At 42.1% G+C, this 25460-nt stretch overlaps 3 protein-coding genes and 1 long non-coding RNA gene across 9 annotated transcripts in view; 2 read left to right on the top strand and 2 right to left on the bottom strand.

Annotated features, from left to right (window-relative positions):
• Positions 1 to 9255, top strand: part of LOC135115022 (supervillin-like) — a 156257-nt gene extending 147002 nt beyond the window's left edge. For 5 of the 6 annotated variants that reach the window (XM_064031446.1, XM_064031449.1, XM_064031445.1 and 2 more), the window contains 14 exons: positions 174 to 197; positions 445 to 602; positions 841 to 1079; positions 1311 to 1482; positions 1773 to 1945; positions 2477 to 2657; positions 2802 to 2914; positions 3093 to 3245; positions 4353 to 4517; positions 4795 to 5205; positions 5312 to 5633; positions 5800 to 6011; positions 6175 to 6297; positions 7157 to 9255. In XM_064031446.1, the coding sequence (XP_063887516.1) occupies positions 174 to 197; positions 445 to 602; positions 841 to 1079; positions 1311 to 1482; positions 1773 to 1945; positions 2477 to 2657; positions 2802 to 2914; positions 3093 to 3245; positions 4353 to 4517; positions 4795 to 5205; positions 5312 to 5633; positions 5800 to 6011; positions 6175 to 6297; positions 7157 to 7402 (2692 nt within the window). In that variant the 3' untranslated portion in view covers positions 7403 to 9255. The remainder of the gene's footprint in view (positions 1 to 173; positions 198 to 444; positions 603 to 840; positions 1080 to 1310; positions 1483 to 1772; positions 1946 to 2476; positions 2658 to 2801; positions 2915 to 3092; positions 3246 to 4352; positions 4518 to 4794; positions 5206 to 5311; positions 5634 to 5799; positions 6012 to 6174; positions 6298 to 7156) is intronic. The other variant, XM_064031444.1, reaches the window with a different exon arrangement.
• A 2182-nt stretch (positions 9256 to 11437) lies between these two features.
• LOC135115027 (uncharacterized) lies at positions 11438 to 17403 on the top strand. Its single transcript, XR_010275769.1, has 4 exons — positions 11438 to 11592; positions 13204 to 13323; positions 16913 to 17077; positions 17227 to 17403. It is a non-coding gene; the product is annotated as an uncharacterized LOC135115027 (long non-coding RNA).
• On the bottom strand, positions 12266 to 15679 carry LOC135115025 (carbohydrate sulfotransferase 11-like). Its single transcript, XM_064031456.1, has 6 exons — positions 15373 to 15679; positions 14522 to 14805; positions 14234 to 14401; positions 13749 to 13927; positions 13173 to 13470; positions 12266 to 12563 (listed from the first exon to the last, which is right to left on the bottom strand). Exons 2-6 carry the CDS (start codon positions 14774 to 14776, stop codon positions 12342 to 12344), a joined length of 1122 nt encoding a protein of 373 aa, XP_063887526.1. The 5' UTR covers positions 14777 to 14805; positions 15373 to 15679; the 3' UTR covers positions 12266 to 12341.
• A 2365-nt stretch (positions 17404 to 19768) lies between the features above and the next one.
• LOC135115023 (guanine nucleotide exchange factor DBS-like) overlaps positions 19769 to 25460 on the bottom strand; it is a 35688-nt gene continuing 29996 nt past the window's right edge. The window contains exons 21-22 of the mRNA XM_064031450.1: positions 25142 to 25398; positions 19769 to 24478 (exon numbers count right to left, since the gene is read on the bottom strand). Of these exons, the coding sequence (XP_063887520.1) occupies positions 24427 to 24478; positions 25142 to 25398 (309 nt within the window). The 3' untranslated portion in view covers positions 19769 to 24426. The remainder of the gene's footprint in view (positions 24479 to 25141; positions 25399 to 25460) is intronic.

Raw genomic sequence — 25460 nt, 5'->3', positions numbered from 1 at the left:
CTTTGTGAGGTTTTAAGGAGTAGTATATTTCACAGATTAGCACAGTTGCTTCACTCATATGTAAAAATTATGTCGGCTTTCACAATTTTTTTGTTGATGCACCTTATATGATATGTAAACAGACACAAACACATGGGAAATGTCTATTCACTTTCTTGCATTGCATGTCTTAGCAAACAAATGGACGATGATGACTTGTAAGTGAATGAGTTTGTTCATCATGTTACTCTATAAGCTTTAGCATCGAGGTAGTAGTTTGATCTTCAGGAAGTTTTATACAAAAAATGTTTAAGAAAAGTTGAAACCCAGTTTAATCATGAATTATATATCATTAGTCATATACATTTAGATGTGAGGTGAATGTTTTTAGTATAATACAAACTCCTATAATGATCCACTATGTTGTTATCACTTCATACCATAACAAATACTTGATTCCCTCAGTGTGGTGAAGAGGCGCAGTGTGCGTGTTGCCAGGCGCCAGGTGGCCTCACGCAACCCCCTCAAGGCATTGGCAGCCCGAGAGGACATCAAGTCAGAGTATGTAGAGGTGAAGATGGGCACGGGAGAGAAGGAACTGCGCAGGATGAAAGTGGAAGAATGTAAGCAAAACACTTGAATCCAAAGTCATCATAATATCAAATTTCAGCCTTTAAATACCAGTCTTATACAAAATACTTGCCAGTTATCATACATATTATTAGCTTACATCATTTCTCAAAGTCACTGATGGTTTTATTGTCCTTATTAATGAGACAGAGGATCAGAGTATTAGTGATTTATCTCAGTAGAGGTGTATTACAGCATTGTCTCAGGTAATATATGAAAAATATATTTCAGTGTCAAAGAGCTCATCAATGGCTGTTGAGGCTCTGGCTGGGTTAGCATCGAGAGAGAATTTCTCAGCTGTTGCTCTGAAGAAGGTGGAGAACAGCCCAGTGGTGAGGGAGATGCCACCCTACACGTCCCTCATGCTCCTCCACATCAAGGGCAGGCGACACGCCCAGACCCGCCTGGTGGAGCCCATCGCCGCCAATGTCAACCAGGGCGATGACTTTGTCCTCATTACACCATCAGAAGTGAGTGGTTTCGTGGACTGTCATAAAACAAAGAGCAAAATAATTGTATGAAATTTCTTCTGTCCCTCTGATTTGGGAGATGAGAGTAGATAGGATGAAAGGATAAGGATGTAGGAAAGGATGCTCTTCCTTAATGATAGAATGAACACATTTCTGAGATGCATGCTTGTCTTCTCTAACACATTACTGTATTATCATTACATTTGTGCTAAAGATGTAACTTGATTTCAGATCTATCACTACAAAGGAGAGTTTGCCAATGTCATAGAGAGAGCAAAGGCTGCAGAGATTGCTCAGTACATCCTGCAGAAGAAGGACATGGGTGTGGCTTCAGCTACAACCATTGTGGAAGTTACTGAACACTCTCCAGTTTCAAGAAAAGCAAAATTCTGGAAGCATCTTGGTAAGTTACAAAATTCTTGAGTAAATTTTGCAAAGATTTCCATAAGAAGGAGGTTGAGGCCTTGCACAACCATAAACTTACTATGCAATATGACATAAAAAAGTAAATGGATATATATATATATAATTGAAAATCTTGACGGAAACATACATTACACTTTATTTTTTTTTATTTATTTATTTTTTTTCACTAAAAATTCTAAGTTTGGATAGTTTAATAAAAATCACAAATTACCATTATGTAAGAAACACTATGTAATTGCTTTATTATTGTGATTTAACTGTTTTCAGGTGGTGATGAGAAGAGTGAGGCCCAGCCAGCGGGTCCCCCTGACGAGGACGAGTATGTAGAGGCAGCGCTGGTGGCAGCCAACAAAGTGTATGAAGTTCAGGAAGACTCACTTGTGCCTCTTCCTGATGCCTGGGGACAGATGCCCAAAATAGAAATCCTCGCTTCCAATAAGGTAAGCTTTCTCCTGAGGTGCTAAATTAATAGATGAACCTTGTGTCTGTTTCTTCATCACCACTTCTACTACATTACAAGAGCAGTACAAAATTTAAACTGGCAAAGGAAGTATGTAAAAATGAAACTCACTTTAATTTTCAGAGTACAACTTCAGTAATACTTTTCATGGCATTTCATTATGCTACTTCTGAGGATGTTGCTCCTTTGATCTTACTAATTTCATGTTGATGAGTATGTCCCTTCCTTTGTACCACTGCTCTGGACTTCCTGTCTACTTCTGTACTTGTATTGTCTTAAGTTATTCATATCTATTGGTAAATTATAGAAAATTTTGCATTCTGTTCTTCCAGTTCTCCCATTTACCCCTCATCTTGTTCATCTATACATCTATAAGAAACTACATGAATAGTGGGAATTTAACTGATCTGCTTTCTTTGGAAAACTGATCACTTTTCCTTAGGGAATTTCCTTTTGTTGTGATGTTCAGCCTGAGTTTCAGTCAACATGGTAACTCTTCTCCCCACCACAGGTCTTGGTACTGGACTTTGGCTCAGAGCTCTACATCTGGGCCGGAAAGCGTGGCTGTGGAGACAACCGACGTATCGGAGTGGCACTTGGAAGGGAGCTGTGGGAGGAAGAATATGACTACTCAGAGTGTGACATCAATCCCATCACACCAATGATGCCAGTGTCAAATGCAAAATTACAAGGTTTGTACAGATAATTGCTCTAGAAGTGTCTCATTAAAAGTGTATTATATGTTCTGGGAATCTCACAGTTTTATCATTACTGTGTACTTTCATTCATGAAGTTTTTAGTGGCATTTAGTGTCATCATTGTTGTGTATTGTACAGGTACTCGGCCAGACTGGGGGTTGTGTGCCAAACTGACGGAAAATGTTGAAACTATTCTCTTCAAGGAGAAATTTATTGATTGGCCAGACCTTGCCCAGCAGTCTAGAATAAAGGTGAGTATTTGCATCATTTACATTTTCCTGTATTCTGTGGTATTTGCCCTCTCACAACTCTAATGTGTGTGTGATCTGCAAGGATGTGATCTTTATGATACATATATTTCATACATGTTGATGTATCCAGTAATATTCCATGGCTAGTACTCACCACACTGGTTTGTTCTTGTGACAGGAAGTGAAAAAGGAACTGGATCGCTACGTTGCTCCTGTGTGTGAACTTCAGCCCTGTGATGCCAAGATGATGCTGGAAGAGGTGCCTCTGGAGCCTGACTTGGTTCTGGAAATGACCCACCTGGGCCGGGGAGTGGAGTACTATGATGAAGAGGTGTGCTAGTGGTGGTGGTGGGGGGTGGTGATAGTGATGGCTCATGAACCAGACCAGCATGTGCCACACTGCTTTACTTTCCTTCATGCTCTTCTCTGTGTCCTCTACACACCGCTATGCTGACTCTACTGCATCAGTGATCATATAGTGTAGACCTGTGCTACTCAAGACTTCAATATAAGAACTGAAAAATTTCCTGTGCCTTCTTGACTTAATTTTTGACTGGTACCCACTGTTGAGCAGTGGTTGGTTCAGTGTTTGTAAATCAGCTACTGCTAGTCAGTGGCCACTCACCTGTAGATAGCAAGAGGCATCTTCTCTACCACCGCATATCCAGTGAAACCCCTCAGGCTAGCACCATCCTCGTTTATCTATTTGGTGTACCTAGCTTGCTACTGGTAACCAAACACTACCAGTCCTAACCACAGTGGTGACTTACATTGACCTTACCCAGCCTCACATGGTCTGGTGTGGAGTTACCACTTCAAGTGCATATCCCTCCCTTGTCCCTTGTTCCAATCCTCAACCTGGTTACCTGTGCTTTGGTGCCTTGTAGACCAACACATTTTATTTCCTCCTTTACTGTACTGGTTATTCTTCTCTTTTGCACATTTTACTTTGTTTGTCAATATCAGGGCATGCTGATTTGTACCAACTTTTGTCTTCTGTTAGTACTTTTTCTTTATTTCTATTGAATTTTCTAATTTTTTTATTTAAAAAGCATTTTAACAAAGTATTTTATTAAGTGTTTTTTTCCTTAAAGCAAAATTTATGGCAAATTTTTATTTTCTTACTAATTAATTTACAAATTCTTTTAATATTTTAAATGAGTTTTCATGGAACTACACCAAGTGTCCTTCAGTGTTTGTCCTTCATCCTTTGATCCTCAGCTAACCACCCTTTACTCCCCTTCCTCCCCATACTCACCGGGTCACCTCACCTGTGCTGCTGGTAACACTGCTCACTGCACCGGCAACAACTCGCTGCTGCTATATTTGTGCTGCCTTCAAAATTTGGTGCCGTCTTCACAAATCAACTCTTAATGGATGGCTCATTAACTTGCCTCACAAATGTGGCAATCTGTGTGTGTGGTGGTGACAACCTCAGGAGCGACGCCTGCTGAGTATATCCACCAATGACTTCAAAGTCTGGCATGTGTCAGAGTACGGCAAGGTGCTGATGAGTGAGGCTTCCCGCAACCACCTGTTCACCGGTGACTCCTACGTTGTCCGCTGGTACTACCTCGTGACGGCCACAGGCAGGACACTTAAAGTGAGTATCCTTTTACACAACTGATTTCAGATTCAATTTTACTTCGTTTTAACATTATCCCAGTGAAACTAAACTAGACTGACTAAAAGTGTTCTTATTGTCTTCAAGTCTACAAATTCCATAAAGCTTTTTAGTATGTATGTTTTTTTCTTGTTTTCTTACCCATACTTCATAAAAGACTTAACAGTATTGTACTTCTTTTAGAAAAGTCAAACCTGAACTATAACTTGCCTTTTCAGTTTCTAACAATTACATTAAACTTTTACATTGCTTCCAGGGAGAGCCATCAAAACACAACGTCACTGGCAGGTCCCGAGTGGCATACTTCTTCTGGCAGGGGCGGGACAGCTCTGTGTCAGATAAGGGTGTGTCTGCCCTCATGACAGTGGAGCTGGATGAGGAGCGTGGCCCCCATGTGAGGGTCTCCATGGGGTCAGAGCCGCCAGCCTTCCTCAATCTGTTCAAGGGAGGACTCATTGTGCATCAAGGTCACCAGGACGAAGAACGTGAAAAGAAAGACTGGAAAATGTTTATGGTTCGAGGAGAGTTGGAGAACGAGGGACACCTGGTTGAAATTGATGTGAACTCGCAACACCTGAGGTCTCGAGGATGTGTTGTACTGACCAACCTGAATACCGGCATCATCCACCTGTGGCTTGGTGCAAAGGCTCTTAAGGGAACAAGAGATGTAAGCAAATATTTTCCTCATATCTGATTATATTTGGCAATTTTTTTGTTGATTCTTTATTGTTTCACATCAATGAGAAATTGATCACATGTTTATTCATCCTCAGGTTGGGAACACCACAACACAGAGGCTCATGGAGGCACCAGATTCCAGCATTGGATGGAAGAGTTCTGCTACAAAGAAGATTAAGAAACAGTATGAGGGTGCAGAGTCACGAGACTTTTGGGAAGCCTTTGGAGGATCTAAAAACAACCATTTCTCTCTCCTTGATGATGAACATTCTTATGATTGGACACCAAGAATTTGGCATCTGGAGGCAAAGCATGATTCATTCCAAGCCACAGAGATTGCATGCAGCTACAGGGCAACCTCCACGCCCAACCCTCTGCCTGTGTTGCAATCAGAACTCTACTCAGCAAAACAGCCAGGTGAGCTAAGGAAGTGTTCAGCAAAATTCCAAGATATGCTTGTTTGTGTAACTTTATTACCTAAGTATTGATAAAATTGCATTTAAATACCACAACTTGGCTATGTGAAGTTATATACATAAAAATAGGATGCCCGGTGATATTCATGAAAACATTTCCCCTGCAGCATTGTTCATGGTGGATAGCGGGCACCGAGTGTGGGTGTGGCAGGGCTGGTGGCCAGATGAATCGTCTGATGGAGATGAGTTCAGTGCAACTGGATCAGCTGTCTTAAGATTCAACTTTGCCCGTCGAGCTGCACTACAGACAGCACTCAATTACTGTCAACTTAAGGCAAAATCTCAAGCCAAGTCTCTGGCAGCAAAAAGCTACAAAAAGGTTAATAATTATGTTCTGTCACAAACTTTTCTTGACATCATAATCTTTCCATGCATAGGTGGTGAACTTTAAGACTCAAAAAAGATTGAAAGGTAAAGACTAAGACTTAACATCCAACTTGCTTCTATGACTGTCATTGAATTTCTTTGCTTTTTCTCCCTAGACTGAAGTGGAAGTCGCAGCGATAGAGCCACAGCTGGTGGTGGCCGGCATGGAGCCTTCAGAGTTCACTAATGTCTTCCCAATATGGACACCTAGACCTGATGTCACTGCCATCCAAGAGAAGGTGTGTTATTTAATTATGACATCTTCGACGCTAAACATAATTTATATACACATACCAGTAATAATCTTCTTTACAGCTAAATATTTTGTTGTGTAAGTAGATAACAAGATCCATCCATATTTACTCATTTCAAGAAGACTTGAGTGATTTTAGTGCAAGATGTCTGATGAAGCAACACACAGAGTTGACTCACTAACCTGACTGTGGTGAGAGAATCCGTATGGGGGAGTAGAAGTTGTGTTGCTGCTCTCCTGTAAGGATACTCTTACTGCTGCCCAGGACACTCAACGGCCTCGTGTCTTCATGGCGCTGGACTTGGATTGGATGGAAAGAACACTGTTTAGTATTCATCATTACTGAAGTTCCTTGGATTGTTATGTCAAGAAATTTTTCTGTGTATAACATAATTCTTAGGTTCAGTTATTATGTAGAGACCTATTCTCTATTTTTGTACTGTATTTTGTAAATAATTCTGAATATTGATAACACTCATGATACTGAGCGTTATCAATATGTGTTATACCTAAATGTTTTAAAATAGTTGTGTAACTAATTAACATACACTTTATTGATATGTTCATAATAATTGTAATGTAAATTGATATATGATAATATTAAATTCAAAATTATTACTTCACAGTTAATGATGTGTTTTGTGTAATAATTTGTTTGATTTTGTGCTTTTCTTTTATGCTGATAAAATTTCTATACTTATTATTTTCAAACTAATATTAGAAATTATACAAATTGTATTTCTCTTGTCTTCCAGCCTTTGCTAGACTGTCATTTCCTTTGAGAACATTGTGATTCTTTTGTAAGTCTCATAGTTGTCTTCTAAGTGACCTCCTTTCACCCCCAGGAGGGTCGGTGGGCACCGGGTGGTCAGTACCTGGTGGACGACATCCTGGCCCAGCTCTCCCGCACCCGGTACTCCCTGGCCGAGCTGACCATCAAGCCACTGCCTGACGGGGTGGACCCACTGCACCTAGAGGTTTACCTCAGCCCAGAGGAGTTCACTGAGGCGCTAGGAATGAACCAGGATGAGTTCTACAGCTTACAGAACTGGAAACAGACTGAAATAAAGAAGAAAGCAAAATTATTTTAGTAATTATAGTAATTGGCAGTTTATACTGACTGGTGAATCTTTACAGAGGCAGATTGATTTTTGATAAGGAGGTCAGTGAGCAAACATATATTTATTTAATGGGTATTTTTTACGAAAGTATATACATATATATTTATAATTGGGAACTGCTTTATAGTGATGTGCAGATTCACAATGGTTTTAAGCTTTAACTCTCAAATTTATTTATACATCTGTGTGTTTTTTACGGAAAGTACTTCACACCAACACATTTTACAGTTCTTCCATTTCACTGGTAAATTGAACGGCAAGCTTCCCTTGAGCTGGAAACATTTACCTATGAATAAATAGGATTTGTATTTTTGTGCACAAGGCTTTTGTAGCAACATGGCAGTGTTGGTGGGGATGAAGGGCAGGGGAGGCTCTGGGCTCCCCTCCTGCTTCCCCTCTCTCCTTTTACTAATGGCAACTGATCTATGTGCCTTCTATATGCTAGCCTGCATTTGTATGCCAAACTTTAGTATTTTTTGCAGTTTCACCTCAGTAAGGAAACATTTGGTGAATTTTTGGAACACCATCCAGTTACCGTATCTCCCAGGCAACTTTCACCTCCAGTAGTGGCCTGAACCAAACCAAAGCAGCCTTACTAAGGACAGAGTAACTTTTGTGGTAGGCCTTCAAGGAATAAAGAAGGAATTTGCTCTCTTTTTAGGCTACCATCCCACTATTAAGCTTTTTTGAGGTGATGCCTGTGCCTTGCTTGTACCTTGGTTCTCCTCAGTGAGATCCATGTCGACTACTACCAGGAAGTAGTCAGATTGTCGTCAGTCTAGTCCCATTCATGATCTAAAACATGTATGTAGTCGGGGGGTCTGACCTTAGAAATTTCACAATTTTACCAGCATCCTTTGCAAATATCATCACCAATAAGAGTATTATAGGGCCTGCTTGATCTATAGAGTATAGATTAAGTAGGACAGCACAGAGCTTATTTACAAGTGTTGAGTTCAGCATCAACAGAAACGATGCCATGACTGTCCCATCCTTCAGCCTTTCCGGTTAGCTTGTACATACTCTAGGCATTTGTAGCCTCTCTACTATTGACCTTAGAGAAAGAAAACACCATTGTTACTCCTACAGGTGGTTAAATTATCATGTAAATATAAAGAACCTCTTTTGTAATTTTGCTACTTACCCTGTAACTTGTACAGACCGCTACCTTCCGTGGTGCCAGCCAGTGTATTGATTTGTGGCAGGTGACACCACCCCACCCTCTGATTTACTGCTAGGTTAGTGATTCTCATGTGTGAAACTCTGCTTGGTTTTGTGATATTTATCATGCCTAATGAAACCAAGTAATGAAGTGTTTGTTTTGCAAGCCTATAAGAGAGTTACATTTTAAGTAATGAAAATAGCCTTGTAAATTTGGATTACTTAAAACTTTTTGACCGAAATGTCAAAGTTTATTTATATAAAAAGGATGTTTTCAGCTGTTGCACATCATTCTAGTTTACAAAGTGATCCTTCTCATTGATCCTGAGCCAATGGTCCAATGACAGGTGTTTTGTAAGCCTGTGAGGGAAACCTTCAGTATTTCTGGCTAACTTTCAGTAACTTCAAGGGTCCAAATCTTCCCCATGATCACTATTTATCCTCATGTAATTACAATTCTCTGTCATGCAGGAACTATTTGTCCATTCAGGTTTCAAAAAAAAGTGTCCAACAGCATTGAGTTGCCAAATGCATCTGCTCAGTAGATATTCTCATGTATTTTACCATACTTTTTTATGTAATTAATTTGCAGTTTTCTTAAATTCTACATGAAATGTACATAAAAATTGATGTAATTTATGCTAAATATATGTGTATTTCCATATTTTAGTTTTACTCTTTCTGTCACGTCATTAAGGGGGAAGATTTGTAGAGCCACTCCAGTCACTTGGGGGACATTCTTAACATTGATATCCACTTGCCAAGCAGTGTGGCAGGGTGTTAATAAAGTATGAAGGTTACTGGGATGCATTGCTATTTGTGGCACCAGCTAATGTTAATATGGTTACATCCTGCAAAATGTCACTCGGCTATATGACCTATTCTTGTGGTGCCAATGACCAGTCAGCCGTAGTCCACTGGAAGGATTAATGTTGACCCTTCCTACTCCCTCTGGCCCGTGTCACTCCTGGTCCCTCCTACTCACTCTTATATCTGCCTCCTCCCACCTCCTGTCATCCTTCGTCCTTCCCACTCCCATATGCGGCACCTTCCACTCCTTATTGCCCATCTCTCTAGCCCCTTCCATTTATGACACCTTTCTCTTTGGCACCTCCCATTTCCCTTGACACCTCCCTACTGTTTCTGGCACCTACCATTTCCCCTGGCACCTCCCATTTCCTCTTGGCACCTCCCACTTTCTATAGCCCCTCCCACTCTCTTTGGCACCTTCCCTTGTTGCTGGCATCTCCCATTCCCTAGCCCTACCTACTCACTCTGGCATCTGTCTGTACCTTTTTATCGCTACCAGTTCCCGCTTACAGTCCCATTTACTTTCATCTGTAGAGCCTCCCACTTCACCCGGCCCTCTCATGCCCTCTCATCTCTGGCACCTATCGTTCCCTTGCATCCTTGGCCCTCTGCACTCTCCCATATCTTTAGCACCTCCCATACAGTCCGTTCTTCTTGTCATAATAATAAAATAATAATAATAAACGGTTTATTATTTAGGCAGTTAACAAACTGAAAATGTACATAGGGGGTGGGGAAATACTTAACATTAATCCTAAAGGTAAGTCTAATCTAGAAGGGCCTATTGATTGATGGCTCGCACCATGGTGGGAATCGCACTGAGTCTGTACAGGTCCGTGCGCGGCGCCTTTAGGGGCGTTATCTTGTTGTGGTGTCTGGTGGCACGGACCGGCCGAGGCGCGTCAGGTGGCAGCATGTTTCTGAGACGTGGATGATGCAGTAGTCCCCTTCCAAACTTCTCCAGAGCCTCTCGGTGCCTGGTGGATAGTCTGGACAGACTCAGGGTGGTCAGGGCTTCTTCATAGGTGGTGTATGCAGGGCCAAGGATGACCCTGCACGCCCTTTTCTGCACACTCTCTAGCTGTAGCTGTTGAGTGTGTGTGAGGGAGGAGGACCACGCTGGGGAGGCGTACATGAGTTTGGGGAGGATGAAGGTGAGGTACACCCCCCTTAACTCATCTGTCGGCGTCCCCAGAGACCTGAGTCTGCGCAGCATGTACAGCCTGTAGATAGCTGATCTTACGGTGCTGGCCACATGCTGCTTCCAGGTCAGCTGGTCGTCCACCGTGACTCCGAGAAGCTTGGCACATCGAACCACCTGGAGGGGGTGAGGGCCCACTGTGATCTGGAGAGGGTGCACTGGTACAAAAGAGGTACAGAAATGCATCACCACAGTTTTGCTGTGGTTGATGGTCATCCTGCTCTCCTCCGTCCACGTCTGCAGTCGCTCCAAAATTGCTTGCAGTGGCGAGTAGTCCGGGTTCTTGGTGGAAACTGGGACGCCCACGGTGCAGTCGTCCACATACTTCCAGCGATGGGGGGTGTCAGTGAGGGCGTCTTTAATGAGGAGGAAGCATAGAAGACCCATCTTGATCCCCTGGGGGACCCCACATGTCAGCTGTTGGAAAATAGAGACAGAGCCCTGATAGCGAACGGCCTGACGCCTCTCAGTGAGGAAGTCGGCTATCCACGCTATCAGGTTAGGAGGGAGACCCAGACTTACTGCCTTGCTGATGACAACAGTGTGATCAACAAGATCAAGCTGATCACTTCTGTCTGTGATAACGTAGAAGCTTCTCATTTAGTAAGTAAAGATAACTCGACCTCATTACTCAAGAGACAAACCGATTAGTACAGATTATGTAAAGATGGAAACAATCTTGATGGACGAGTAAAATAAAAATAAAAAATCGATTGTATTTATTTATTTATTTATTTATTTTATTTATTTATTTTTTTGTAGCTAATGCCATTGAAAAATAAGACTGATATCACAATGAAAGTTAGCTGGAGCCGAAGTATGAGCGAATGAGCCGAGCCGAGCCGATGCCAAGTCTCCAAACAGGAAGGCGAATCAAGAGGAAGAATCGGCATGGACGAAGGAGCCGCGTGGAGGTCCGTGTGATATTTTCAAATTTTCCCGTTTCCAGTGCTCCTATTTTCCTGCAACGCCACATAATGAATTCGAGGTAAGTGTACCATCATTCAGCATTGCAGTTGCTTAGGATTGTGTGGTGTGTACTGGTGCGTTGTAACAGCCAGACTGTTTTGCCGGTGGGTGTTACCTGATGATCGTATACCTGAGTTACTGTCAAGAGGCTAAGAAAGTGAAAGATATTATACGTATACTTCTCATAAGGGTGTCTCCTTTCCGTGTATGTCTCTTAAAGTTGTCATTATTTGTTAAGTTAGTTAGGGTGTTGATAGGTTGTTTTGGGTAAGCGAGGCGTGATGGGGGTCCACTGACTCGGATTCGGGACTTCGCCCACGGTTCATACGAGACATTGGGGATTATGGAAATAACCTTAGCTTATGTATTTCCGGACTATTTTTCTGCATATTATGACGCTTTTTATAGTCATGATCTGCACAAGGAATGAATTAGCAATGAAATTAATGAACTTAGTCAAAACTAAACCTTTCGGATGAAAATGCCAACGTGATTTCATTATTAACCAATGTGGCATTTTCAAAAGTGCCGGCTTTCACTGTGTTAGCTTCAATAAAGGTGTTCTTGAGCTTAAATAATGGTGTTCTTTGACGTATGTGTGTGTGATTGCCATGCCGTCTTCACCTTAACAATTATGCAATTATTTTCCTGAAAGGCTGCATCATCAACTCTATGGGGGAATCAAACAATAATTAAGAAACGTACTTTAATAATATGTACAGTTAACGAGTAGTAGTTCAATTTATAGCAACTGCCTGAAGGAGCCCGTTACCTGTAATCCTTGTCATTGTAGGAGTACTCAAACATGAGGAAATCATACTCGTAAGCTTTAAAGACGCGCTGCCTTTCACTTGCACTCAGCGTTGAGAAAAAGGTTCTGGTGAGGGAATCTGAGGAGGGACCTGAGGCCACGTTCTGCTGCGTGGGTGGAGGTAGGGGAAGGCCGAGGAGGTGGCTGATGTACGCCTCGTCCTCATCCTTCGTCTCCATCTGTTAGGGGAGATTACAATTTGTAAAGATAACGCAAGAAGGAAGATTTATGTCTGTTGTGTAGTGTGTGCAGTGTGATTTTACGAAATATGGAAGTTAAATTTAAACAAGATATGGGAAATGGTTTCAAATAGTGGTAGATGAATGGAATAGACTCGATAATGAGGTAATGCTGAGTTACTAGGGAGCTTTAGAAGAAGACTAGATAAATTTATGGACGAGAATGATAAATGGAAATAGACAGGTATGTTTTATACAGGGACTGTCACGTGTAGACTTGATAGATTCTTGCAGCTTCCCATAGTTTTTTTTACGTTCTTATGTAAACGGAAATCCAATTCATGATGTATGAACAGGGTACAAGTTTGGCATTCTCAGAGGTCTTGGTGTCCAGTCTCGACCACTGTTAATAGGGTTTAGTGGAAATATTAAGGGTTTCTAGGAAGATTTTATGATTCTTAGTGATAGTTCAACAATAATTCTGCTTCATCAATTGGAAAAAAGTCAGAACCCTGCTACTTAGTTATTGTCTTTGAAAGTAGCACTTATGAAAGCCTAAACCGTTTCAAAATGCGTATCCAATGTATGAGTGTGTAGCATCAGCTTCACCTTCGCAATAACGTCATAATTAATGTTGCAGGGAGCACAGCGGTCATGGTGTGGCAGCCAGTGGACGTCAACCTCGTCAAGGCAACTTGGTCTGGCCTGACCCAAGCACCTCAGCACCTCATCGCTGGCGAACAAGGCGAACTCCCGGAAGGTTGGTCTTGAGTTGTTCATCTCCGTTGGTCTTGAGTTGTTCACCTCCGTCGTAATGTTAATGGGCGTGCGGTATTTTCTCATAATTTCTGACCAGCGCTCTGGCTTGTAGTTCTCTTCAATTTTATTTCTGTAGGCGGAGACGAGCCTGTGGGAGCATGGATAGATTAACAAATGTAGGGGTAGTCGGTGCTTTTTTTTCTTTAATTTGCCTCGTTTGCGTGTGGATCGGCCAGTCATGAATAACCATTACTTATTAATGATGCAGTGCAATGTAACTGTTTTATATGCATTATATAATGGACTTGCATTGACATTTGATTGCATAGTACATATTACTTTCAGCGTGACATGTTTATGGTGTGTTAGTTGGTTAGTTAGTGTTAGTTACTACCGTTCGTACAGACAGGACACACTTATAAATACCTAGTGAAAGGGTGTCTGGCTACAGTGAAGGTCAGGGATGAACGCTTCAGTTCCCGTAGGATCCTGTCAGTCGCCACCATTGGGAAGGCCTGATCAGCGATGGTGTGCACATCAGCTGTGGTGTTGAAGCTGATGCCTGCCCACTGCAGCAACCTTGAAAGCCATGCAGTGGTGCCAGCCTGTATACACACACACACACACACACACACACACACATACACACACACACACACACACACACACACACACACACACACACACACACGTTAAATCATTATATAACGTTATTGGATTTTGAAATAACATTATTGGAATTTAAAATGTCAACTGTATATTCAGAGGTAACATGTTTATCAACCACATGCAGTGCACTAGTTGTTGCCGTCATAGTTTTACGAATAGCACTACTGTACTTTAAACCGAAAGGTGACCCTATTGTGAAGAGTAGAACCGCTTACCTTGGCATTCCTTGGCATTCCACCTACCTTGGCATTCCTACAGTAGACGAGATGGTGGGCAGGATCAACAGTCAGGCTTTTGAAGACACTGAAGAGGTCAAATCTGTTGAGGGCTTGAGGATGCTGCCGACATAGCTTAGCCACTCTCGCCAACCGTCCGTGCATGACTGACTTCCACTTTTCCTCTGAATAGCTCTTGAAATAAAAATGTTAGTGCTACCAACTATTTCTGATAGTTGGCCATTAACTTTGTATTTCTGATATTTGGTCGTTGAAATACCATACGAAGAAGATTGGTAATTTAGATAAACCTACCTCTGGTTTGTGTGTAGAATTTTGTGTTCGGTAAGGTTTTCCAGCGTTTAGTGTAGAAATCCGGGTACTATGATGTGTAGAGGTATGTAGATATGTCCCAAGAACTTGATAACTTAGAGTGTGTTTCGTGGTGGTGGTGGTGGTGGCGGCGGCTGGGGGTTGGGTTGCTCTCAGCTGCAGGTGTTGGAAGCTGATGGCATACCAGGTCACCACCACCACCACGACTAAGCACGCCACAACCCTCGTTTTGCTCATCACCTTCACCACTTCGTCATCTGTCCATCCTGTGGTAAATTGGCACCTTTAATAAAGTTCAATCACCAATACAATGAATGATTAGTGGGTATCGGGATCTGCTGCTGGATGACTGACATGCAAACTTTAGACGTTTGAGGTACAAGATAGTTTTGCGCAATATGACAACACACTTCACAAATGGTGCGTTTATTTATTTATTTTTATTTTTATTATGGTTTGTACTGGAAAGTTGAGCCGATGCTGAGTGAATCGAAAATCGTAATCGAGCCCGAATGTTGCTCAATATTATGTTTAGACTGGCCCCCAAAAAATGCCGTTATCTTAAAGACGAACTTAGAAAAATAAGTAAATGCTCGTAAATAACTAGTGTGTTGTGTATACAAAGTACTGAGATAGTGTAAAGTATAGATAAATTACGTAGATATGTTATGCCCGAAAAAATTCAGCAGTTGGAGCATTTTAAACATCCTATCACATTATGACAGACAACAGCAGCAGCACGAAAGAGATAAAAGTTTTTTAGTCAGCGAACATGATTCAGAAAGTGTTGTCAAGCTGCCCATATTATACTTTGACTCGAAACAATAACTCACGGATCTCTCAGGTATCCTGGAACTGTTAAGGAGTCACATAACTGATCACTGAACAGACTCACTGAAAGAACCTTGGGAGTGAGTAGGTGTTACGGAGGAACTTTCACTTCACGCCGCGTAGCACTGCCAGACGCAATACCTGTACTTTCTCGCATATACAATATTTAATTCCGCTGATGCTTAAGAGAGTTAGTGAGTTAAGTATACCTTTGAAATCATCTGTTTGGTTGTAAGGCATGCGAAGCGTTTGTAATGTGTTATAAAGACTTGTATACCTGTGGTGCTTTCACTTTCTCTCTCTGTGGTGCTTTCACTTTCTCTCTCTCTCTCTCTCCCTCTCTCTCTTTCTCTCTCTCTCTCTCTCTCTCTCTCTCTCTCTCTCCAGAGATCATGTACTTTATTTCTACATAATTTCTAGAACTTGTCTTATCTCATTCCCTTCCTCATTCATGTTTTGTCGTTCACTTCTCACTTCCCATACACTCTGATAAGGCAGGACTTCACAGTTATTGTCCTGCTTTTTATTTGAATTCTCTTCTCCGCTAGTTAGCGATGAGCGTTCATGTATTTGCTGATCCAATAGCTTACACCTGTGTTCTTCAACCTCTCCTAAGTTCATGCACTCTTCCGGCAGCCTTTGAAGAAGTCCATGCACCCTCGCCCTTGGGACAAATTAATTACAAAAGAATTACATGCATATTTGACATTTTCCCTAGTTTAAAGGCTGAAAGTATATAAAATAAAGTATCAGATCTATTTTAAAACATGGAAAAATAGTTATCCAGTCCTAAATAATAGTATGTGCCAAGTGCATAATAAACAAAATGCAATCTCAAATCCGTGAGGCGCGAGTTGCTTCTGAGTGTGATATACTAACACGTATATGTATCACGTAAATTTTTAATACCTAACTCTCAATTAATTTCTTACCTGACACACAATATTCTTACCGAGAAACTTATCGTAATGTGTACCATTACCCAGTGGCCACCCCTTCATGTTACCCTTGTATTTCCAATTGAGAAACTTGATGCATATGGCTTGCATCATCACCACCACCATTAATATAAAACCACACCACAACATCATTAATATAAAGCTTTCCACGGTGTAGAGGTCAGAAATATAGTTATTGTTAACTAGTAGTACCGTGAAGTATATTGCCCATATCACTCAAATCCAATTAAATAGTTACATAAGTTTAATGTGCCCGTCAAATTAATGAAGCTTCTGGACTTAACGGTTCAAAGCAACACGAAATATAATCGTTAATTCCTAATATATAGAAAATAAATTCTAACCGATACACAGCAGGCATAGAGTAATCATTCTAATTTTCATCAGTGCAATGTATTATACGGAGAATGTATTGCGATGGGTTTAGTATTTCTTGTTGCATGTGAAGCTCCGAGCCAGTGTTGTGGTTGGTGGAACAGGACCGTATTATCGATAAACTTAGTATAATACTATGTGGCGTAGACAATTTTATACAAGTAATTGCCCTTTTTACGTGATTTATATACCCTTGTGTCTACTTCAGGATGACTTGGCTGTTGTGGAATCCAAAAATGGCGCAAATGCTCGTAGTAGCGCGTTGAGCTGGACGAGACTGGCCGAATTCATGGGTGGGCACCGTGACACAAGCAGCGGAATTTCATTAGGTGCTGCCATCAAAACCTGATGTTGGGAGTGCAGGTGATTAAAGGCGAGTAGTAATAGCAGTGTGATATTACCAATGATTTAATTAACATAATGTTGCGGTTGTGAGGACAATAATTCCACTCCCAGGATTTTATTAGTTTGATATTGCTGTTTAAAGTGAACAATGTTTACGGGTTTCTTCTTTCTTGGCAGGGTGATTTTGGAAGGCTGGCTTGTCTGTATTGCTTCATTGTGCTTGCTGGCGCGACTTCTCTGGGAACGAACCGAAGCGACCTACATACTAATCCTGATGATGGGCCTGTGATACTTCTGTTAAGTCAAGCAATACTTTTTTTTGAGAACCTCTAATTAAAAGTCGTTCGTTTTTATTATTCATGTGTAATGATCCTGTCATTATTATATAATATATGTATGTAAACGTGTAATTTTTATAGGCATAATTGCCAGAAAATCTCGCCAGTTTCTAAAGAAATCTGCTCGTAAAATTAATAAAATTGGTCAATAATATTTGCCCTGGGGGAATCAAGTTTAAGGAGCACTTTGCACGTAGGGATTCCCTGTACGTGCAACACTTGTAAATGTTGTACATTATTATTTTTCTTGTACAGAAGGCCCCGGAAACTCCATGAGCAATGCACACTATTTTCAGGCCGTCACCATCCTCCCCGCCTTGTTTAAGGCGCACTTTGCATATAGGGGCTCCTAGTATGTGAATTAATGTGCACCATTTACATGTTGCACATACAGGCACATACAAGGTGCAAGGTGAGCCTTAAACATACTTGACAGGTCGTTGCCGTCTTCCCCGTCAAATTTTCTCCCAGGGCAAATATTACTGACCACTTTTATTTCATTTAACATGAGCAGATTTTTCGAGATTGTGATGAGACTCGCATGCTCTCGAGAGAGAGAACCGTATACAGTAAAGTGAACAAGCTTCCAAGTTATATATAATTAATTATATATATGTACACACTAAATAGAACCAGCAATTTGATATCTCAGGGTAAGGAAATCCACTGGAATTGTGTATTTCACGTAGGTCTGGTACTCCAAGCAAGCTCCAGTTAGTATCTCCTGCGCCCACAGCGTCAGGATGGAAGGTGGCCAGACATGAACTCTTCTGCAGTTATCCACTAAACCTTTCCTGCCCTTCTTCATCAGCCTCCTGTCTCCATCTACGCCGAGCTTCACTTGTGCTGTAAAATAAAAATTTTTAAAAAATCAGTAAAATGGTTTTCCTGTACTCTTTATAAGTCATCGTAGGTTCTTTGAGTACCGTGGCTTCGGAAAATTAATCTGAGAATGTTTCAGTGAGTACCGAGTTATTTTTTAATATGCCTCCGACAAATTTTTATCCCAAGATCTACCACTTACAGCAAAGCTTTAGCATTACAAAATCTAATAAGTGCTTACATATTACGTACCCATCATGAAACTACTTGCATTATTATTACAACATTAAGAACAAAACCAAGGATACATAGGTACTTACATATTGCACTCAAACCGCTCTTGAAATACTCAAATTACTCCAGCAACTCCACAGTCTTGCCACGACGACGCTGCATACACTTGTGACTGAGTTGCGCCGCAAACCTCTGCTTCACCCAGCAACACGTACCCCAGCACAGGAACTCAGCATTTCAAATAAGGTCACGGAAGATTGCTCGGTATTTTACAAGCCAAAAATGCACTGTAGGTCTTGGTCTTCGATCTTGTACGCTGAAACGGGAAATTCAATATAATCTAATAGCTTGCCTAGAACAGTGTTTGTATTTGTAACTTTTAATTCAATAACTTCATTAAACTACAGCAATGATAGGTGTCTTTTACTAGTATCGTGTGTGTGTGGCTGGATCTCTCTCTCTCTCTCTCTGACTAACATTATACCTGCCTCCTTTAAATGTATGTCAATCTATCTAACCATGAGAGAGGAAGAGAGAGCAGCAGGGAGGAAGACATGATCGTCAGCGGCTTCAAATCGTCTCACCTTTTTCGATGTGACTTCCACGCACATCACCAGCAGTCTTCTCCCTCTGCGGGTCCATGTGTAGGCAATCACCACGTACACCTCAGTCACTGAACTGCCACACGACGGTCACGTCCTCACCCCGAGCACCGTGCAGCCACCATGCTCGTTCGCTCATCAGCCTGAAGAGTTCGATGCTTCAATGTTTTGTTCTTTTCATGCACACTTTTATCACATACGTTGTCGTTTATTACATGTGCATACAATATTTGTTGTTTATTTCGTATGCATGCGGCAGACCAACTTTACCTAAGTGGATATTTAACTTTTAGTCAAGAAACGCAAATTACCTAACCGCTGGACCTAATTAGTGCTTGTTTGACCCTTCTTATGCCACTGATATCTTCGTAAGTAGTACAGTAGAATTATATCTTACTACAATCCTGCTTCCATGAGCAAAGTAAAGAACCAAAGGTATCCCCGTAACTTACTTCTTAGACGAAACAGCGCATCGAAGAAGGAAGGTCTACTACATCCACCACCCTCAACTGCTCACGAAGCACTGGCATCCGACTTCACAGAAAACGCATGCGCATCTCTGGGCGCATGTGTAGTGAATACTAATTAACTAACCAGCAGTTCTAATTACCATTTACACAATTATATCTCGTTATAACAGGATTATTTCCATTACTCAGCATGATACAAATGCATTTTTCTTTCAGTATCTTGTATTGTTTTCAAGGTTACTAAAACGCAGGATAAACTTCTCAATTTTCATATATTACATCAGTATTTAGTGTTTCGGAAGATTACAGAAGGTTATGTATGCATTGAGTAACATCAATGGAGAAGGTGAGGTTACTGGTAATACTTTGAGAGGCATTTCCAAAGGCTAAAAGGAAATAAATATAGAAGGGGAAAAATGTCTTTGATCTGCAATGATGAATGAAGGTGATGAGGATATTAAATGATGACGTAACCGTGACGTAATGAAGTAGTGACGTAAATGTGTGAGCGACGCCCCAAAGACAGGCTCACCCACACCTGCTGGACACAAACTTGCCGCCACGTATGACTAGGACCACCAATCACTAGTAATATTAACAGAACGAACAACAAAAAATTATGGACCGGTACAATGACCAATATCGTTCGCTTTCCTATATAACACTTCAGTCGACGCCATAAACATATGAAAATAAAATTGGTAGGCTTTAAAATTTCGTCCATATTAGAATAAACACGAAAAAGCAAAAACAGAAAAGAAAATATGCCATCCAGGTCCAGCAGGGCATGGGGAGTAACAAGAGGGCAACCAGGGCCAGTCTTCCGCCTTGAGAATCACGCAATGATAATAATGATAATAATTAAAAACTATTCCTCCGTATGTATAGTGTAGTATGTGTATATATTGTGAAATACATACATACATATATATATAGTATTTCTTACTGTATATGTATATAGGTAGTAATGGAGAAGGGTCGAGTGTAGCCTGAGTGACAGAGGAATGTGGTGTGTGGCCATGGCCCTCCTGACCGTCCTGGCCACGCGACGCGAGGGTCACGTTGGAGTGTCAACATAGCGTGGTTTGCGTCTTGCTTGGTGTGCTTTACAAGACGCCATCACCTCCTTGACCGTGAGGCAGGTGACATGCACCACCCCTCCACACCTGCTCCACGCATCTGTGTGAGGCCTCACCGTACACACGTGCTTCTGGAAGTGTTGTGTGGCCCACCCTTACACACCTGCTCCAGCCAGGTGTAGTACGGGCAACCCACACGCACTTGCTCCTGGCAGGTGTGTCACGAACGACCGACACACTGCTCCACGCAGGTGTTGGGTAAACCCCAAACACCTGTCTAGACAGGTGTAGATTACCAGTCCCTACACACCTGCTCTGTTGTTGAATGTAAAGTTTTGTTCTTGAATAGTCGCTGAGGAAAGTGTGTCAGGTGTGGGTGACCTGGCACACACCCTCTCATGTGTATGGTGAGGCGTGACTCACACACCTGCTTTAGACAGGTGTGGAGGCGGACAACCACTGGCCACTTCAATGCTGTTACTTCAGACTTGATTATTTCCTTCTTACAGGAATCACATAATTAAAAATGCGTTCTTAAATATTGATTATTCCTATGAGCAGAATGTATATATTTATTGTATGTACATATACAGTATATATGTACATATGTACAAATACATAAAGCTATAACCTTCTTAATTATAAATATAACACTTTCTATGCCAATCCCATGTACATCACCAGACAATAATTAATGGACAAATTAAGATTACTTTTTATCAAGCATAAAAATGTAAAGAAATATTGCTGCCGATACACGGACCTTCCAGGGCAGTACTTGGCAAGGGAAGATGAATGTATAAGTATTTACAGTCAAGGAGAGGGGCAGAGGCAGGAATATGGATAAAGTAGAGGAAGAAGAAAGGAAGGAGAGAGAAGGATAAGTGGGAACAACTGCCCCTGTGGAAGTGAGGCATCACAGGGCAGAGAAGGGCCAAGCAAGACAGGAGCGTCATGCTGCTCAGGGAATATACTTGTCCTGGGGTGGGAGAGGCCCTCTAGGGGTCACACTGTACACCTTAGCAATAGGAACACCCACTGGCTAATTAGTACATGCATGGCTATACAAGCACCATTCAACACTGTGAAAACTGGAACACTTATGGAATGCTACAACACATCATCATTGTACAAAAAGGAGTCAGTAAGTCACTTGGGAGATTGTAGTGCGGAGCGGGGGTCTCGCCCTCACCGGCCCGCCCACCGTCTGCTCCGCATTGGGCCGGGCTGCCTTGCTGCCCGGGCTCTTTGGGGTACAGGGTCGGTCCTCTCCACCTCAGCCTCAACTTGTCTATACGGTTGTACAAAACTTGCAGTGTATATAAGGCCATGATCGGTTGCCAAGTCCTACCATGCCAGTGCTGGAGGAGTGAGGGGGTGGAATCCCCCGCAGCTACCCCCGCTGGCCTTCCCAAGAGAACTGGCCGCCAAAGGTGCTGATGCTGCTATTTCTGCCGCTAATTTATCACAAAACTGCACTATGGCTTTCTCTCCGCTGTGTCACTTTTGTACTGCCCACACACACTTGTGACCTTCCGGGAGTCATCTACCTACTATGTATTTGGTCTTTGTGAGTGTTGAGTGAGTGTAAGCAACCATGTAATTACTTTTGTCATGGCAGTAAACAAGAGTTACTGATGAAATGTTTGGCTCCAAAAACCATACACTCTCTGAACTGGAATGCTACAATGCAAATGTAATTTGTAGGTGAATCAAGTTCAATGTGTTTTTAAAAGTAACTAATACAAAATTCTGAAGGTTATTGCAACTATGCAACATGTAACCTTCATGTGCTTTTCAATGATGCACTTATTGTTCATATATAAAAATATTCTGCCTTAATTTCAGTATAAGCACTGCACCTAAACAAGAACAGCAGCAATTACTTGGCTGATCACAAAAAAACTCAACAATTTGCAATGAGTCGGGACAGGATTTCTGGTGTCACTACACTGTGACTCCTGCAGGCGGCACCTCCCACCTCAGCTCCTGGCACCGGTGCCCTCAGCAATGTGCCTGCTGCCTCCTCTGAACAGGTCAAGGTTTTTCCATCATGAGCTTCAGGAATAATGACAAGTTACGACTACCAAACATCATGACCTCAGCCACGGCTCCCACAAGACAGAGTAAACAGGTGTTGAGGTCCTGGGGTGTGCTGAGTGAGTGAGAAGAGCCATCATTGCAACACTCAGTTTCTTTCATACTTTCTGTTGGGAATGGCACTTGCGGGTGTTAGCTTTGCTTTTCTCTTAGCCCTTGGCCAATCTCCCGTTGTAAAAAACACACTACGACTGCATCTTCCAGCTACACTTACACACATCTTCTCTTTACCCTTATGACAAACGCTACTTGCTGGCCCCGGGGCAACACAGGGACACACCTCTACTGCTATGCTACATCTACCTGTACTGAGGCACATGATCACGGGTGGCTGCCCCAAGGGGGTCCACAGGGGAGGGAAACATGCTAACTCAGGGTGACATGGGGAAGGGAGCTTCATGAGGCAGAACAGGGAGCTAGGGTGAAAGGGAATGTGAGCAAGTGGTAAAGTTAACACACATTTAGTTAAATTATGGAACTGTATAAAAACATGATCAAGGAAGAGATTCTCTGAAGTGATAAACTTGTTAAATAGATAAGTTGAGAAGGAGTACAATGAAGGGGAAGAATTTGCAATAAGAGAACTTAACCGCTTCTCTCAAACCAGGTCACTGAGGCAGCACAGAGCAGCCTGAAGCACAAGTCTGAAGCTGGAGTAGAGAAGAATTTCACAGGCTGACCACAGGAGATAAGCAGCTTAGTCTACAGAATGCCAGTTACTTATCCTGGCACATCAGAAATGTTTAGTCTTAGCTCCGAGTGCTCTCTCCAGCCACCACCCAGGAGGCACTCGGCTCTGACACACCCACAACCAGAGAAAGAATAAGGTACTCAAGACAACAAAAATGCAGTAAAAAAGTTATAAAAACCTCGGGTACTCTCCATGTCTCAGCACGAGGTGAGAGGAGGATGCAGATTGGCCATGAAAGTGTGAGAGAGAGGATCAAGGTCTATAGTTATATGTGACATTAACAACTGGCTAATTGAGAGACTTATGAGAATGGAAGTCCACAAATTTGTATGTGTCCTCGCTATCACTTAGATCATAGCGGGCAAGAAGGGAACTGGAACCTCTGCTTGCTAGATCATACAACCACCCATATATGTTCAATCTATTTGTGCTTCTTTTTTGCAGCCTTTGGAACTTAAAAGGACATTGCGGTATTGATTGACTCTGGCTGCACCTGTCAACTTGCTCACCACTCCTCAAAACCTCCTACAGCACTTTGAGATAAGATAGGGCGAGGTTCACAGTAAGTATGTGAGCTGCAATACTGAGGTTTTGAGGCTCTAGGTTTACAGGTGACTCTTTTGATGAACCACACTAAGTCAACACCTGAGGCTGGAACGTATCAGCTGGTACTTTCTGAGGGAGTGATGATAGTGGTGGTGGTGGTGATGGTAAGGTCTGTTGGTTTTGTACAGGTCCAGCCACACCTCTACAACTGTTCATCAGCAGTGTAGAAACCAACAAAGAACTAGGTACAGTATCTAGATCCTCCCCAGCCATATGCAATAGCTACAGTTATCTAGGAATTGGAGTCCAGCTCACTTGTACCCCAGAAATCTTGGATCAGCTGACTAATATACATAAAATATTGTCATAAACAACAGGAACCAGAAATGAACTGTACATTAACAATTCTCATGTGTTATGTAGGCTATGTAGGCTGTAGGGAACCTGTCCACCACCAGCAGGTTAGAGCAAAGCGGGCTGCTCCACCTGAACCATTCACAGGATGTTGATCTCCTCAGACTTGGCAGATAGTGAGGCAACAGAGGTCCTGCAAGAGAGATGGAAGGTGATGTGAAGGATGCAGGGCCAACCTCAGGAAAGGTGGGATCCTATCTGGATAATTTTAGATAAGGCAAGCAGTTGTCTTTTTAGTTTTTACAGTATTCTACATAAAACATATCAACTGAAGCATAGTAAAAGAAATGAAAACATATGAGTATCTAAAACACTACTGACTTTAAGAATTCAGAGGAAAATCATAATTGTTGGTGTTCTTGGTGTTCTTTGCAAAGTGTGTAATGTGTATGTAGGTGTATGTTCCAATACGTTGCTGTGTGTACTTGACAGGACTAGTGTAGTAGACTGTCCTAGTGTGTGGCCACCTTGGGTGCTGAGCTTGATTCCTGGAAGAATGACATTAGAGACTTCCTCTGCTCTGCATCTGAGGGTAATTCTCCTCAGTCTAGTAGGCTACAGAGATTGTCAGTTCTGATTATTCGCTATACCTCATCTCCTTTTAGCGAAACATGTTCAGTGAAATGACAATGATTCCTAAATTCATATCATGTATGTTCAAACCTTATTAATCTTAATTTCTTTTGTATAAGCCACCAGTTTTTAAGTGCATACATACTTTTACATATGTATATAACTTTTAATTCCCCAAAAAATTCTGAACCTGACAAGCACTCTGTGTGTTCCTGCAGCTCACCTGGAGGTGGCGTGTTTGAGGCCAGAGGTTGATTCTTGGCTGCTCACAGAAGGGGAAGACCGGCTACCCTTCTTGAGGACCCGCTCAAGGTAAGCAGCTGGCGCCCACCCCTCATAGGGTGTGCCGGTCACCCGCACATACCACCAGCCAGCGCATCCGACCTTGATGAGATCTACGTAGTCTCCCTCCCTCAGGCTGACCTCAGAGCTGCCCATGGCATTGTAGTCAGCGAGGACCAGGAATCTCGACGATGTGTACTGGGAAGGTTGAAAGAAATGCATGTAGATAATCAGTGACCCAAATCCTTGAGATGGCTTCA

Source organism: Scylla paramamosain, chromosome 28, assembly GCF_035594125.1.
Source record: "Scylla paramamosain isolate STU-SP2022 chromosome 28, ASM3559412v1, whole genome shotgun sequence".
In the NCBI taxonomy this organism is placed as follows: Eukaryota; Metazoa; Arthropoda; class Malacostraca; order Decapoda; family Portunidae; genus Scylla; species Scylla paramamosain.
This window is presented reverse-complemented; position numbering and strand designations above follow the sequence as displayed.

Coding starts and splice junctions, on each gene's coding strand:
- LOC135115025 (XM_064031456.1), bottom strand. CDS start 14,776: ATGAGCAAAACGAGGGTTGTGGCGTGCTTAGTCGTGGTGGTGGTGGTG. Junction 14,402..14,521: donor ATTCTACACACAAACCAGAG/GTAGGTTTATCT, acceptor TTTTATTTCAAG/AGCTATTCAGAGGAAAAGTG. Junction 13,471..13,748: donor GCCAGACACCCTTTCACTAG/GTATTTATAAGT, acceptor ATGCTCCCACAG/GCTCGTCTCCGCCTACAGAA.